Source organism: Leishmania braziliensis, chromosome 13 (assembly GCF_000002845.2).
Source record: "Leishmania braziliensis MHOM/BR/75/M2904 complete genome, chromosome 13".
Classification (NCBI taxonomy): Eukaryota; Euglenozoa; class Kinetoplastea; order Trypanosomatida; family Trypanosomatidae; genus Leishmania; species Leishmania braziliensis.
In genome coordinates this window covers 134345-150080 of record NC_009305.2, presented here as the reverse complement: position 1 = coordinate 150080, position 15736 = coordinate 134345, and the positions used below count along the sequence as shown (strand labels likewise).

The 15736-nt window shown below is 59.6% G+C and overlaps 5 protein-coding genes across 5 annotated transcripts; all 5 read right to left on the bottom strand.

The window, feature by feature from the left end:
- Positions 1-299: 299 nt before the first annotated feature.
- Positions 300-1334, bottom strand: LBRM_13_0410 (conserved hypothetical protein; the record flags this gene model as incomplete). The annotated part of the gene is made up of 1 exon (XM_001563134.1): positions 300-1334. The coding sequence occupies one exon, from the start codon at positions 1332-1334 to the stop codon at positions 300-302; it is 1035 nt and encodes a 344-aa protein (XP_001563184.1).
- A 950-nt stretch (positions 1335-2284) lies between these two features.
- On the bottom strand, positions 2285-6880 carry LBRM_13_0400 (conserved hypothetical protein; the record flags this gene model as incomplete). The annotated part of the gene is made up of 1 exon (XM_001563133.1): positions 2285-6880. The coding sequence occupies one exon, from the start codon at positions 6878-6880 to the stop codon at positions 2285-2287; it is 4596 nt and encodes a 1531-aa protein (XP_001563183.1).
- Positions 6881-10183: 3303 nt separating this feature from the next.
- Positions 10184-10609, bottom strand: LBRM_13_0390 (putative 40S ribosomal protein S12; the record flags this gene model as incomplete). Its single annotated transcript, XM_001563132.1, has 1 exon — positions 10184-10609. The coding sequence occupies one exon, from the start codon at positions 10607-10609 to the stop codon at positions 10184-10186; it is 426 nt and encodes a 141-aa protein (XP_001563182.1).
- Positions 10610-11866: 1257 nt separating this feature from the next.
- Positions 11867-12463, bottom strand: LBRM_13_0380 (putative 60S ribosomal protein L18; the record flags this gene model as incomplete). Its single annotated transcript, XM_001563131.1, has 1 exon — positions 11867-12463. The coding sequence occupies one exon, from the start codon at positions 12461-12463 to the stop codon at positions 11867-11869; it is 597 nt and encodes a 198-aa protein (XP_001563181.1).
- Positions 12464-13531: 1068 nt separating this feature from the next.
- LBRM_13_0370 (conserved hypothetical protein) lies at positions 13532-15466 on the bottom strand (the record flags this gene model as incomplete). Its single annotated transcript, XM_001563130.1, has 1 exon — positions 13532-15466. The coding sequence occupies one exon, from the start codon at positions 15464-15466 to the stop codon at positions 13532-13534; it is 1935 nt and encodes a 644-aa protein (XP_001563180.1).
- Between the last annotated feature and the right edge of the window lie 270 nt (positions 15467-15736).

The window sequence follows — 15736 nt, the reverse complement described above, 5'->3', positions numbered from 1 at the left end:
CCCCCTTCTCCCCATCGCGCGGCCAGGCACACACACACACCTTAAACTGCGCGGCTGATGCGGCTCCTGTCGCTGTTCGGTTGGACATCCTGCTGCTGCTGTTGATTGTTTCTTTTTGTTTCTGCGTTACTGGATGATCGGGGCCTGCTCGCACACACGCGCGCACCTCGTGCAGATGGCCAGTCCACACGCTTTGGCAAAGGTCACACCGCTGTTGCCGCCTTCCTGAGGAGCCCGAGTGCAAAAAGAGGAAAAACGCGCCTCACTGCGAAGACACACCACGCACACGTCCGCACGCGTCACAGGTGCGTGAAGATTTGATCCAGCCGCGTCGCTGACGCCAGACCTCCAATCGTCACGCCAAGACCCAGTCCCATCTGCGCGCGAAACAGAGCGCCGCCGCTGTTCCACGTGAGCAGCATGCCAAGAACGCCGTAGGCGCCACAGCGACCAGCCGAACGCATCCAGCGATCATCTTCCGGTGACACGCGCAGCGTCCCTATCCGACTCACGACAGCGTCCACTTGTGGCTTCGTAAAGTACGCTCTCGAAGGCGACAAAAAAGTGAAGGACGAGGAGCACGGCGTATGGGCAGCGTCAGAAGGTTCGCCAACCCTCCCGTCTGCTGAGGTGAGGACTGCAGCCCCAGCCACAACAGGGGTCCCGTAGCCGCGGTACCGAGCAATATCGTGTACGGTGGAGTGCAACTGTGTCCAGAGATACCCCTGCGGCACGAGCAAAGTCTCCCATGCTATGCTGTCCTCTCCGAGTCCCATGCGCGCGAGTTCTGCCTGCACCGGGTCCTCGCGCAGTCGCAGCAACACAAGTGCCTTGGAGAGAAACGACTGCTCCGCTTTCAGACGCGTCTTTGCCGCGCGGTGCCGTTGACTGTACTGCTCCGCAGCCATCAAAGCAGCCGCCTTTTCCCGCGCCGCGGTGGCCTCCAGAGCCGCCGGTGTCAGCCCCTGCGCACACTCGCCCGCGCCGTACAGAACACCACCAATAATGCCGAGGGGTGCGCTGTAGCCGGCGCTTGGGTAGAAGTAGTGGTGGAGCTTCGTTAGCGAGCGGTCAGCAAAAGAGAGGCGTGGGCGGTGATAGAAATAAAAGTACACCACTGACGCCGCGTAGCCCAGTGGCACCGTGTAGCGCATGCCCGTGGCCGCGCTGTACTCGCATAGGGCGAGGCCAGGGTATTCAGTGGCGCGCGTGCATGTTGCGTATCCTGGGTAGTCACGGAGGTCGACGACTAACGAGATGAGGTTAAGCACGTCCATGGTGATGATGGGGTGATGCAAATATGACCCGCCTGTAGAAAGCGCGCACGCACGCATGTACGTGTACTTGTATGTGTGTTTCGATGTCTTTGAAGTATCACACACACGCACAGAGACACCATCGAGGAACCAGGCGGATACTGCCCAGCACGAAGCTGCGGCTACGCATCAGGGAGGGGGTAGCAGCGCAAAGTAGCCGAGATCCCAAAGAGTACGTAAAGTAAGATAAGAACAGAGAGATGGGGCAGGTCTTTAGACGTGCATTAAGAGACGCTGGAGAAGGCATGCCTCACAAGCACCCCCCCCCCACAGATCAAAGCGTAGGCAACAGACGGATGTGCAGGCTCGCTTGAGCGAGCGCACAAAGCGAGCAGGAGCACCCGTACATGTCTATGTTGTTTTGCTAGCCTCAAGCGTGCGCCTACGAACGCCGAAGAATGCACACCCGGTGGCAGGGTGAAGAGGGGAGGGGGAGGAGGGGGTTTCGCTGCTTCGATCATCCTTTTGTGCAGTGCTCAGAGATGTGTTGGCCCTTTTTTGACGTAGCTCGACAGTGGACGCTGGAGAGGAAAACGCCGTATTGCTCGACAGGTAAGTAGGGGCCCACCGTGTGTGTGTGCGTGTGTATGTGGGTGTGTCGACCTTGGTGTGTCAGTGGACAAGACAGAAGAGGCACTAGCTGGCACACACACACACACACACACACACACACACACACACACACGAGCATAGGATACACAACAATACAGAGAGAGATGCACACCTACGTACCGGAGACTTTACCAGAAACACGAAACGCGGAGAGAAGAGAGAGAGACACGGCGCACAGCTGAGTGTCTCGTACAGAGGCGTCGAGACAGAGAGGCACGACATAAAGGAAAAGGAGGAAGTGAAGGAGACGCATACACGCATGAGCACAGACACATGTGACATGAGAGCTTCACGCCGCACGCTTGTCGCTGATGCTTCGTTGTCTCCTATCACCTCCCCCTCGGTTTTCTTTTCGTTCAACTACGCAGGAAGGCCCTCTCCTGCTCCGTCGGGACACGGGCATCCAGGTCGGGGGCAGCTGTTAACGCGAAGGACGCGATCACCTGTACCACTGCCTTGTCCCGGCTCTCCCCCAGCGCCATCAAGGCCCGTGCTCGGATGGCGTGGGTGTATCCAAGTAGGAGTCGCGCACGGCTCAGCAGCTGCCTCGCCTGCACCACAGTGTCGCCCAGCAAGCGAGAGCACTCGGAAGCACTGCACGACGCCACCGCCGCTGCAGAGGTGGCGATGTCGTTGTCCTCTGCAGGCCTGAAGAGGGCTGGCAGGCCAACGGTCGACAGTGATGAGGAGACCGTCGCCAGCGACCCCGGCAGCGTGTTCGCGCTGCCTGCCGGTGCAACGGCACGGTCGGTGGACGTGGTGGCAAAGCCAGGGAAATGCCATTGCATATAGAGCAGTAACAGCTTACCTTTGGTGCTGAGGGACGCCGCGAGAGAAGCGAGGGAGTCTGAGGCGGCGGGGGCGCCGATGGAGACCGGCCCACACGCATCTTCTGTGGTCTGGCTATGCGCACTCACACCGAGCCCACCACTGCGCGCCGTGCCTGCGCGGTCGTGAACCGCACCGCCAGTCCGGTGTGGCGGCGACGACGTAGCAGCGGCGGTGAGAGAAAGAGCGGACGGTCCCCAGCGCCAGGCGTGGTAGAGTCGTGCTGCGTGGTGTACGGCTGTCAGGTCAGCTTGGAGGTTCAGCAGAAACATTGCCCAGTGCGTCATGGCCACAGCAACCGCTGACAGAGCCCCGGTAGCGGCCGCGTCATCACCGCCCCTGGGGATGGCGCTCGTCTTTCGGCTCCCCCCTGCTGCACGCGCTACCTTGGCGGCTGCCCTAGACGCCTCACTGTCGTCGGCGTGGCTGCCACTAGCAAGCAGATGTGCCTCCGCGTCTGACACAAAGAGGAAGAGCAGCCGCAGTGCCGTCAGCGACCAGCGCAGAGCGCCTGGAAGGCGATGCAGCCGAAAGTCGCTCTTCGCGAAGGCCGCAGCGCCGTTGATCCCCTCCTCGCTCTCGCCAAGACACCGTTGTTGCTGCAGCTCCTCACGAATCCGCGACGTATTCAAAAGCTCGAGTGTGGCCGACTTGCTCATTTGACTGACCTTCGCGAGCACCATCGACTGCTCCTGCGTAGACTCGTAGCCAAGCACCTCCAGTGGCCCTTGCCCCCGCACCCCAGACGAAGCTCCCCCGCCACACCTGCCAACGGTCGTTGCGTGGGGCGATATGATAGCGTTGTGTACGCAGCCGGCGAGGAAGATGTTGTTCATGCTCCCCGCGTGTGTCAACTCGTGCAGAACTGTCTGCGCACACTCTGCCCAGCATACAGCTTGCAAAACGCGCGCCGTCATGAGTCCGGTGAGCAGCGCAGGCGTTGCCCCAGCCACACTCGCGTCGGCCGCGGCGCCTGCGATAGGAACGCGTAGCGGCAGCTGACCCTCCACGGCCTTGGCATTGTCAGCGGTCACATCGGCGACGGGGCCAGCAGAGGTGGCGTGCTGCTCCATAATATGATGGCCGCTGTCTGCGTCTCGCGGTTGGGAGCGGATGCTCTGCAGACGCGCCCAAAGCGAAGCCACCTCCGCATTGCGCTCTACCAGGTTACGCAGCTCCACCTCCGCCATCGAGCACACGCCCAGCAAAGAAGTGAGAGGGTGTTCAAATAGAGCGACATCGACAGCGGTGGAGTTGCTCTGCTCGCCCCGCGTGTCGGACACCTCCTCTGCTGACAACGGCGCCTCTAGCGGCAGCACCACAGGCGGCGAGGTCGGCGACAGGGATGCGTCATCGATGCAGGGCGGCTGCGTGTGCGGAGCCGTGTCGGCGCTGCCATCTGGATCGTCAAAGCTGTCGGTCCCTGCCGTACCTGTTATTGAGTGGGCCATAGCCAGGATGCCTCCCAGCGCGTCGCGATCCCCACTGGAACCACGGAGACTCTGCGCGAGTCGCACCACCTCGTCCATCGCCTTCACAAGAAGGTCGGTGGACCGGCGCACGTACTTCGGTTTGTGGTACTGGCCGTGGCTAAGCTTTGCGAACAATGCCGCAGTAACCTTGTACTGTCGTGATGATGACTGGGAAAGCTGGTGCGCCTGTGATGGCTGGCGGCGTTGCAGCGAAAAGCTCAGTGGTGACTTCTCCGACCCGGCTGTGGTGCTGCCCGTAGACTCAGCGTCCATAGCCAAGGCCAGCCCCTGCTGCCCCAGCGCCGCCACGTGGGCTTGAAGGCGAGCAAAGGCAGCGGAGAGAGCCGTGTTGCGTTCGACGAGGCGCTCCATCTGGAGCTGTAGCGCGTTCAGCTGCTGCGAGTGCAGTGCACGCTCCCGCTGCAATGTGGAGGCGAGCTGCAGTGCCCACGGAGGGAGCGCTGCATCCCTTGACCCTGAGCCAGCAACGGAAATCCCGCTCTGCGAAGGAGAGCAGCCCTCAGGCAACTTGCCGTCCTCCACAGGATGCACGCCAGGCTGATGGTGCCCGCTTCCGGCCGCCGCCGCGTCGCCGACCACACAACTGCCAAGAAGGTCATGCTGCCCGTCTTTAGCGTTGCTGCCGAGCACAAGAGGTGACGTGAGCACCGTCGATGACGACATCCGCAGCACCCGCGCAGATGACTCCGCTGGAAGACTCGTCCCCACCCCCCTGCTCTCGTCACCATTGCCGCCGCCGGCGTCTCTGCTGTGCAGTAACTGCTGCTGCTTTGCCAGTGCCACAGTGTACAGCTGCTGAAGCTGCTCGATGGATGTGGCAATGGTCTTTCCTTCGATGGTGGCGTAGTCGCGATCGATGCGGTCTGCCACAGCGCTCGGCAGCACGGGAAGGTTCGTGAGCGAGCCCTGCTCCACGAGCCACTGCTGTCGCCCACGCAACACACGGCTGAAGTCGGCCAGTGTTGCCTCCGCGGAGCGCTGCTGAACCAGAGACTGCCGCACCTCGTCCGTCGTCTTGACAAGGTGTTTCAGAGCGCTTTTGATGTCCTGGGCATCCGGCGCGATCGCCTCCACCAGTGAGGATCGATCCGCCTCCACCGCGAGCTTGCGGTCGATGCGGTTGTCCGGCGCGGTCTTCACCACAGCCCCTCGGTGCAGCGCGGCCCTGTCTACTATGGGAGCGGTGGCCGCGTTGTACGTGCCGAGGTTGCTCGCCGCCGGTGGTACTGGTGTAGATGTTATGATGCTGCTGCCATTGGGATGATCTGGTGTCTGGGTAAGCTGCGCAGGGGACGAGAGGCTGCCGACAGTCGCCGTCGTCGCTGCTCCTCGTGGCACCCACTCGGTCCGCTGCGGGGGTGCGCTGCCAGACGATGTCGCGTGCGTCGGCATGACCGAGCCGTCGTACACGAACACGGTCATCATGCAGCCCTTCTTCGGGTCATCCTGCGCCGCCACCGCGAAGCGGGTGCGGGGGACAATGTGAAGGCCGAGTGGGAGGGGGCCGGCAAACTTGCTGTACGCCAGAACGGAGGGCTCTCTGGGGTTCGCCACGTCCAGCACCATCAGTCGTCCCTCCGCATTTGGCGACTCCTGTCCAGTAATGATAGCGTAATTGCCTTTGAACAGAATGGCACTGAAGGTATACGGGAGCGTGCGCACCACATCTAGGGTACTCGTACTCATGAGGGCGCTGCCGCGCGCGAGGCCCACCCAGACGAGGCCAGAGTTGCGGTGGTACTGAATCACCCAGGCATCCAGCTTCATGCGGATGCGGTTCTCCTGCCCTTTGGGGACATTCACGTTCTCGCCGCTGGGCTCAAACACACGCACGCAGGCGTCGCCGGCAACCGCGAACACCTTGCCAGTCGACTCGGCGTAGGTCGCGTCGGTCAGAATGGCGGCGATGTTGCGCCGCTTCAGTACGACGCGCCGCTGCGGATCCCAGACATTCACGCCCTTCTCGCGCCCAGCCGTCCACACTTTGTTGCACGCCTCCCAGTACCACATCTTGTTAATGGTCTGGTTGTGGGCGTTGTGGATGAGTTGGTACTCCAGGTTCGACATATTCACTACCGCCACGTGGCCGCGGCTCAGGCCGCACCATAAATAGTTGGAGAATCGGACGCCTTGCCTCTCGTGGCCCAACGGGCTGGCGCTGGTCGTCGCGTCATCGCCGTAGTCGTCATCGTCGTCGCTGCTCCAGGGATTCCCCATGTCCGCCTCGCCGCCACCGCCATTGCCGAGACTGCGACCCAGAAGAGCGCTACTACCAGCGCGCAGCTTCCCAGACTTTCGGATGCCAGAGCTGTTGCGACCGCCTTTCTTCCGCTTACCTGCTCTTGCGGCCTTCGGCAACGTCCTCGTCGCACACGGTGACGTCGAGTCGGACTTGAAGGTGGTCGCCCGCTCCTCAGCGATCCGCACTACCGCCATGCAGTGCACCTGCTCAATATCTTTCACGGACTTTGAGTGTATCAGCTCGCATCCACTGAGGCGCAACGCCGCGAGCGGATCATCGCCGACAGCGACCCACACCACTGGCTCGACCGGGTCCATGGCTATCGCCCGGATGCTGCTAGGCACCGTTGCTCGGTAGACCACACTAGAGACAGCATCATTGGAGTTCATCCGCGAGTACGGCCGTGGCGGCCCAGCCCCACTCGACACGTCGGCGTTGCCGCCGCCTAGGTTGGTGTTAGCTTCTGCCCCGTTGTTCCGGCGCTGCACACTTGTACTGTTGATCGCATATGTACTAGGGCCCGCAGACGAACGCTGCAGCAGCGGAGGCGGAGGAGGCGGTGGTGGGCTGCTGCTTGGACCTCCGCCGGCCACGGCACTCGTGTGCATGGGGGAGGGCGAAGTTGGTGTTGCTACTCCGCCCGGCAGCGGCACCAACGACGGTGAAAAAGAGAGGCTGCCTCGCATTCGGTCACCGCCTACACTGTTAGCTACCGTGCCTCTCCCGTTGGCATGCGCTGCAGCGCTGGATGGTGATGCACCCACTGTGGCGGCTGCATATGGCATCGGCGACCCCACTTGCGCGACGATCGGCGGACGAGGCTTGACTGCCGTCTTCTTTACGGGCGATGCCGACACAGAAACAGCGGCGGCGCCCCCTGTAAGCAGCCTGCCAGGGTTCGCGTTCGACTGCGCTGCGGTGCTGCCATGGTCAACAAAGGTTCTGTCGTCGTCTTCCAGCAAATCCTGTGCGGGGCTGATGTACATCAAGGAAGAGGCGACTTCGCCCGATGACGTCCCCTCATTCCCTGCCGCAGCCGAAGCGGCGGTGTGTGGATGACGGGCAACGCTGCTACTCTGCAGTCCTGCTGAACTGCCTCGTTGCTCACCTGTCAACGTCTGGTAGGCGTTTACCTTTGTGCGCACCTGCTCCTCGTGCGAGGGGAGGTTGGTGTAAGAGGGGCCCACCGGCCATCCGCCTCCGCTCTTGCAGTCGATGATGCACAGACCCGGCACCTGCTGCGTGTCGCCGGCGTGGCCAGGCGAGCCCACGCGTGGGGCATTACTCGAACTGCACTCCGCCGCTGTGGAGGCGACGTCGCTGTCCCAGTCTGGTGCCTGCCGTTTTCGCTCCACGCTGTACATCGTCTGTCTCTCCCCTCGTTCCCTCCATGGATGCCTCGGCGCCACGCTCACGTGCGTCACTCACACACACACACACAACTTGCTTCCTTTGCCGAGTGTCGGTGTACGCGTGCTGCAGGGGGAGGGGGAGGGGATCAGGGAAGGGAAAGAAGAACAGAGTTAGCAAAGAGAGACAGGGGAAGACGGGATAGGGCACGTATACGCGCAATACACACAGCCACACGGACAGAGAGAGAGCGCGCGAGTCAGCGAGACCAGGAACGACGTGCGAGTAGAAACGGTAGCCGAGACAGAAGATGGAAAAAAAAGGGAAGAAAACGAACGAAGAGGCAACGCAAAAAAAAAAAGGAAAAGAAAAACGGTGGCGAGGGCTCGCGCTGAGCGCACACGCACGTATGCACGCGGAGGCACCACTGCACAGTACAGAGATCAACAAAGGAGAAGGACGCACACGCACACGCGTCAGCACAGCACAAATAGAGAAATCAGTCACGCTTCTGCCGCCTTGTAGTGGTGGGGTGTGCAGGTGGGTGTCCGTGTCGGTGTGCCTTTTTTGTTCTGTTTCTTCGGTCCCCTTCCTCTTCCTCTGATTGATGCTCGTTAAATCGCCCCCTACACACGCGACAACGCATACACACACACAGCGCGCTACAGGTATGGAGGAGGAAGGAGGGAGGCGGAGATGGGCGTATGGGGAGTAGTGGGGGGAGTGTGTGTGTGTGGGGGGGGGGAGGGGGGCGATTGGTGGCGGGCGAAGCGAAACCGCACCGGTCTTGTGGTCTTACTTCACCAGCTACCAGCACAAGAGCACCAGAGAACAAAACGAACAACAAAAACAAAAAAGCGGGGGGAGGAGGGGCACAGCAATGGAGAGACGAAGCAAGCAAGAAAAGGAGGGAGGGGGTAACACCAACGAGCAGATGTACGCCGATACACACGCTGTGATGTGAACGTACACGCAAAACACACGCAGAGAGAGGCAGGAGGCACAGAATTATAGGGAAAGAGAGACAGGCACAGCCACGGGCACAGGCGCGCGGTGGGGAGCGGCACACAAGAAAGGAATCGCCTCACGTCACGTAGCACACGCGTGTACGTGATAATCGTGTAATACCTCCTACCTCCTATTCGTTCAAGAAACTACTGGCGGAGTGTGCGATGTGTAGTGATACCTCAAACGTGCAATGAGATCCGCACAGAGAGAGGGAGACACGCAGCTGACGTAGTTGTATCAGCAGATGACACGAGGCGATGGTCAAGGAAGGAGAAGGAAACGCAACAGGAGAGGATGAGGAGAGTGAGTACGTAAAGATCGCGTCTAGGAGAGGTGGAGAGCACACGGGAGGCAAGAGCAACGCTTATCACCCTCACGTGTGCCCACAAGCCGCTCGCGTTCTGCCTCTCTCATGGGTATAGATGGAGGATGGGAAAGAGGATGCACAACGAGTGTTTTTCCCACAAGCGGAGGGGAAAGGAGTGCGTGTGTCTCTGCCTGCCTGATCGCACGCACCCCTCCCCCTCACCCCTGCCTCCGTGTCACTGATATTTCTCTGTTGTTGTTTCCCCTCCTGCTGCTGCGGCCTTCCGCAAGGCTTTGGAGTTGTTTGTGTTTTGTTTTTGCTGCTGCTGTTGTGCAGTCGTTGAACTTTAGCGAATAAAAATTAAAGCTACCAAACGAAAAAGGAAAGAAAATACAGTTGGCTATTTCGTAAACAGCACTCCCTTCCAGACATCAGCTGCACACCCTTCCCTCCCCCCTCCGCTCTCTCTCTTCGCTTGCCCTGGCGTACCATCTGCCCTCCCTCCCCCTCGCTACTCAGCTACACACACGCATGCTCATGTGTGTACGAGTACGACAGAGAGAAGAGAAGGAGAAGGAGAAGAGGAGGAGAAGAAAGGCATAAATGGACCAGGGAGAGAGCCGCTCCTCATCACACAGAAAGAGAGAGACACACACACACTGCATCACATGACAGCAATCATCACAAACGTGCACATACGTACGCCAACGACAGCACAGGCATACACGCCTACGCAAATCCCTTTCTTCTGCATTCGCGTAGGCGTCCGCGTGAGCGTCAGTGCATGTGACGGTGTGCTTCTTGCGTCCACCCTCTATGCAGCTTCTTTCGCTTTGCTCAGTCCTTTGAGGAGACGAAAACTTAAACAGGAGATGAGGCTTGTCCCTCGGAAATCGCCTTGCGGCCCTCCCTTCCTCCTCTCAGTCATGCATGCGTGCTCACGCAAGCAAAAACACAGCCTTGCTCACTCAGTAAGAGAGCGACTAGGAGAGGAAGTAAAGAACAAGGGCGACGGGAGGAAGTTGCTTTAGTGCAGCTGAGACAGTAGGTAGTCCAGAGCCTTTGTGCGCTCACCGAAGTCGCGAATGGCAACAGAGGAGCACTTGAGAGTCTTGGTCACCTCACCGGTCACATCGCGGCGAGCGAGGCCTGCCCATTGGGCCAGCTTCATGCGCTCCTCGACGTTGATCAGATCGATGTTGCCTTGCTTGGCGAGCGCGGTGACAAGTTTCTTGTACTCCTCATCTTCGCAGTCATCAGCCAGAATGCACATGTGCGCAGTCTTGCAGTCCAGGGCGCGGGCCACCTCGGAGAGGCCGCGGACGAGACCGTTGGCCTCGAGCGACTTCTGGATCACAATGCGGACAGCATCCTCCAGGCTTTCCGGGGTGACATCGTTCATGACGTTCTCCTCGACCGCAGGGACTTCAACACGAGCGGTTTCCTCAGCCATTGTGGTCATCTTTGTTTCTTTTTCGAAAGGAAAGAGAGAGCGTGTGAGTGTGCGGATAACGAAATCTGCAGAAGACGTGAGTGTGAAAATGAGTAAAAGTATTGTGTGTGTTGGTGTGTGTGTGTTGGTGTGTGTTGGTGTGTTGGTGTGTGTGTTGGTGTGTGTTGGTGTGTGTTGGTGTGTGTGTTGGTGTGTGTTGGTGTGTGTTGGTGTTGGTGTGTGTTGGTGTGTGTTGGTGTGTGTGGTGGAAAGACATGCATCGAGCAGAAGAAAAAAAAAATAAAGAAGACGCAGCAGCGGAGAGAGGAGCGAGATTGCAGTACGTATGAGGAGCAAAGACGAATTCGAAAAGGCAAAACACGCGCTTGGGAATTAGCGTCGAAGAAGCAGAAGCGGTGCATAGTGGCGTATCCGTGCGCATCGATGTGTCGCGGGCGCCGCAATGAAGTGCAGGCCTGTTAGGGGGGGGGGGGGGGAGGGGGGAGAGAGAGAGAGAGACAAAGCGAGAGGGAAAGAAGAAGGGGGAAAGAGGAGCGTACCTCGCACATACGCGTGCAGCTTTGAGTCCGCAAGCCCTGTCACCTCCACATTCCTTACCTTGAGCCTCACATTCTCCCCACGACATACATGCGTATGATCTTGCCCCCCTTTCCCTCACCGCGCACTTCGCCCTCATCCCCCTTCTTTCCCCTCCGTCTCACATAGAAAGAGGAGCGAGGAAAGAAGAGGGCCCAAGGAAAGCGAGAGACAGTGTAGTACCTGCGCCCTCCCCTCCCCCGCTTTAATGTACACCACACACCACATGCACACCTGCGCAGAGGCACACACTCCTCGCTGTTCCTCCTCCTCACCCACCTGCACACATCGCAAATCATTCCCCATATACCCTCCCTCCTCTATCATCGTCCGTGTATCTACGCACATACACATGGAGGAAGAGGATGGCGGGGGAAGAGGCCGTGGACCTGAAGGAGTGCAACAGAGATAGCGCGAGAGAGCGGGTAGAGGGGGGGCGGCGGTGTCGCCTTTTGGCTTTTTTTCTGAGAATGAGTGGACTGAGGAAAGAAAAGCCAAAGAGAGTGAAAGGAAAGAAACAATCAAAACGTACAAGAGAAACGTCAGAGCGAGAGAGAGAGAGCGCGCAAGACGACGCAGCGGTGCAGAGGAGAGAGGGGAGGCGAACACGCGAGTACGCGAAAGCCTGTGTGCACGCCGACAAACAGCCGCATCCACCACATCGAATGACTGTCATCCTGCTTAGACGTGACGGAAGGCCTTGCGCTTGTACGACTGACCCGGGCGGCGGCCGCGCTTCGTCTCCTTGCCACGGTTGGTCGCGTACGGCTTCGAGTGGCTGCCAGGTACGCCAGAGGCGCCGAAGTGGCGCACAGACTCACGGCCAGACTTGCGGCCACGCATGAGGTACGTGTTCTTGCCAGTCGGAGCAATCATGGCGAGCTGGTCGAAGGTGAGGCACTCACCACCGGCGGCGACGATGCTCTGGCGCGCGTTCTTGGAAAAGCGCAGGGCGCAGACGCGCATCGCGGGGATACGGGCCATGCGCACATCATCCAGCACATCGCCGACCACGACGGCAATCGGGGCCTTCTTGCACTTTGCGGTGAAGACAGCCTTGCGCTTCATGACGACAGCAATACGGCTCAGCGAGATCGGGGCTCGGTTGCTACGGCTCTTGATCAGGCGCTGGTACACAACCTTGTTGAAGCCAGAGCTTGTGCGCTTCGCGAGGAACTTGTACAGCTTGATCAGCAACTTGATGTAGGGGTTCGTTGAGTACGTGTGGTGGCGAACCACACGACTCTTCTTGGAGATACCAGTCAGATCGACGCCCATTGTTTCTCTCGTTTGTTTCTCTTTGGTTTTACGTGTACGTGTGTTGGTAAGGAGTGGGGGAGTGAGAGCGAGACGATGGAAAGAGAAGGGGGCCAAGGGAGACACACGAGAAGAGAAATGTGTCATCGTATAGGGGAAGTGGCTACATAAGTGCTCGAGGCGGTGGCCAGCCCAAGCCGCAAACGGGAAAGGGGACTCGATCGGGGGGGGGGGGGGGTATGCTGGCGTCCTGCTCTTACTTTGCTCACATACACATGGAAATACTCAACAGAGCAAAATTTCAAGTGATGCAGCACACCACCTCTACATCGCATAAAGCATTATGTGTGCGTGGATGTGCGATAGCAGAGTAGGCAGGTGCATTCGCCACAGCCGCCGCATCATCATCATCGACATGCGGCTCCCCATTTCCACAAGTGGACCTCAGTTGTCCTACACGTAATGCAAGCGTGCCTCTCTGTGCATGATGTACATGTGCATACACTTTAGTTTACGCCCATCAACTTTGAGTGAAACTTTGCATTAGAACCAACTGCATCATATTGCGTTAAACACCTTCCTTTTCCGTCCCTGTTGTCCCTGCTGGTGTGCGCCTCCGTGCGCGTGTGAAGCTGTTGGCTGGATGAGCGGCTGAGCGGGAAAGGTAGACAACACCTCTCGCGTTCTTGTCTGCTCTTCGCTCCCGAGTGGCATCTCCACCCGCATAGTCACGTACACTGACGCCTGAGAGCACAGTGCGTGGCTCACGAATGAGAAGGAAGAGGGAAGTCAAAAGCAGCGGTCATGTCCACAAGGAGAGTGAAAGACTGCCTGAGCTGCAGGAGATAAGCGAAAGGGGGGGAGGACAGTACAAAGTGATGGGAGAGGGGAGAGAATAGAGGGGACCGCGGGGAAGGGGGAACGGTGGAGGCGTGTGCTCCTAGTCACACATACATAGAGATGCGCACACACGAGCCTAGACAGGCCTGGAGAATGCCCTCTCCGCACCCCCTTCTCCCCCGTCCCTCCCTCGTTCCCTCTCTCCACGACCCTTTCTCTCGCCTCAGCCCCCTCCGAGTCAGACTACATCTACTCCTGGAAGTCGTCATCGTCGGCAAAGGCCTTCTGATTGGTGGCCATGTCTGCATACGGCTGCCCCACCGACGCATACGCACGGACCCACGAGAGAGTCTCGATGTGTCTCTGCACCTTACCGAACCCGGCGGCACGACGACGACGGCGCTTGATGAACTTAATCGCCCGTGACGCCGCTTCGTCGGCTGCGTGCTGCGCTTCAGCACGAATACCCTCCTCCGGCTTTACTGTGTCCTCGTGCGCTGGCGCCCCTGTTCGCTTCTGCTCAGCAAAGTCACTCGCGGGGCCGGCCGATGTGGCACCTGCGACTTCTACAGGCTCTTTCTCACTCACCGAAGACGAAGCAGTGGCGGCACCGGTGTTGGGTGCCTGCTGATCCTGCTGGGTCTGGTCCTGGCCCGCTGTTGTGCGGGCCAGGGACATCACAAACGCACCGACCGATGCGTCCCCGCTCGGGGCGCTGGCCACCACCCAGTAGCCATGGCCCAGCTCACCCCTGAGCTGGTCAAAGCCCCACCCCGCAAAGCCGCACAAGACGACAATGTCCTCTTCCGCAGAAGCCTCCCCCGCATCCAGCTTCGCCATGAGGACGTCGAGGTCGCCGTCCAGCCACAGGTTTGACCCGAGTGGCAGCGCGTGCGGGACGTCAGGCACTCGGTGGAGAAGGAAGATGCTCTCGTCAAAGGAGCTGCCGGACATGACCGGGCCTCCGATCATCAGTGTGTGCTGCGTCAGGTGTCGGCGAAAGATTGGATGCACGCGGCCGAGCCGAACCGTCGCCTCGACGGACATCTCCACCCCCTCCTCGTTGCGAAGCGGCTTGTTGAGCACAAGAGCCGCGGACTCGTGCATGACGTGGCGCACCATGAGTAGCACGGTGCGCCGGAAAAAGCCGCGTGCGGTGGGATGAGAAAGAAGCAGCTGCACCTCCTTGGGCTCTTCCGTCACCTCTCCCTGAGCGGAGAGGATGTCGCTCAGCTCCTCGCCGGACGGTGCCCTTCTCTCCACCGGCAGGCTTGTGAAGTCCACTCTTACGCTCCTCTCCGCCATACTACCTACATCATCCTCCCCCTCCATCTCAGGTGCGCCATCGAAAGCGTTTCCCGCAGCCGTGGGTGGTTCAGGAGTCATTGCTGCCCCTGAGGTTGCAGCCGCAACCGTCGCCGTTGGATTGTCGTTGTCGCACGACGAGGAGGAGCGCTTCTTCGCGCGGCGCGTTTGGCGGTGTAGCGAGACTCGTTGATCTTCGTTGAGGCCGTGAATGAGAGAGTTGTGCAGCGGCATCACCTCCAGTGCTCGCTGCAGCTGTGCCACATCAGAAGCCTTCGAAGACGACGTTGAGGACGACGCAGCGCCCATCGTCGCCATCTTCGCCTTTCCCGCGCTATCCAGGTCGCAGACGTACTGCAGCTCCTTGACCGCTGCGAAGGCGTTGGTGATGTTGCTCATAGAGAACGGAGTAGCCTCATAGATCTGCCGGAGAGCCACTGTCAAGGCACTGTAGGGTAGCACGCATAACGGTACGGTGGTGCCACGTGCACCACCCAGTGATGCGGTGGAGGAGCGGGAAGCAGCAGAGGCCTCAGCAGCCCCAGCGTCTTCTGTTGCGGAGGAGGTAGCGGTAGGTGCACCTTCGCCGCTGGCGACTGCATCGCCATTTCCCTTTGTTGCTGTTGTGTACATGGACGCACATTGCTCTCTATACGCCTCCACCGCCCGCATCGTCTCCTGCGGAAGCGGCGGGATGTATTGTGGACTACCATTGTTCAGTCGCCGAATCAACGCATCCAAGAAGGTGCGTGACTCGGCCCACTTCATTTCGCTAATGTTGAACGGCTGCCATTCCATCATGCGATGGTCGTACACCTGCAAGGGGCAGCACATGAGCTGCGTCCGCATCGCCACACTGGTGTCGACGCGGCGGCACATTTTGTACAGCTTGCGGTACGTAGTAAGCACTACCTTCTCCATTTATGTGAGTATCGCTGATATGTGTGGCTAGGCAAGCTTGTGGGGAACAGAGGTGCGGGCGGGTGTGTGCCTTTACAGCCACCTCCCTCCCGTACCGAAGCGCGTCTAGTCTGCGCACCTGGTGCTTCACACCGAAAGACTCAAAGAGAAAGAAAAGGTGGGCGAGCTTACGATCCCCGTGAAACGTTCTGCAACCCAGCACTCCACAGAATAAACCCAGCCGCCCCC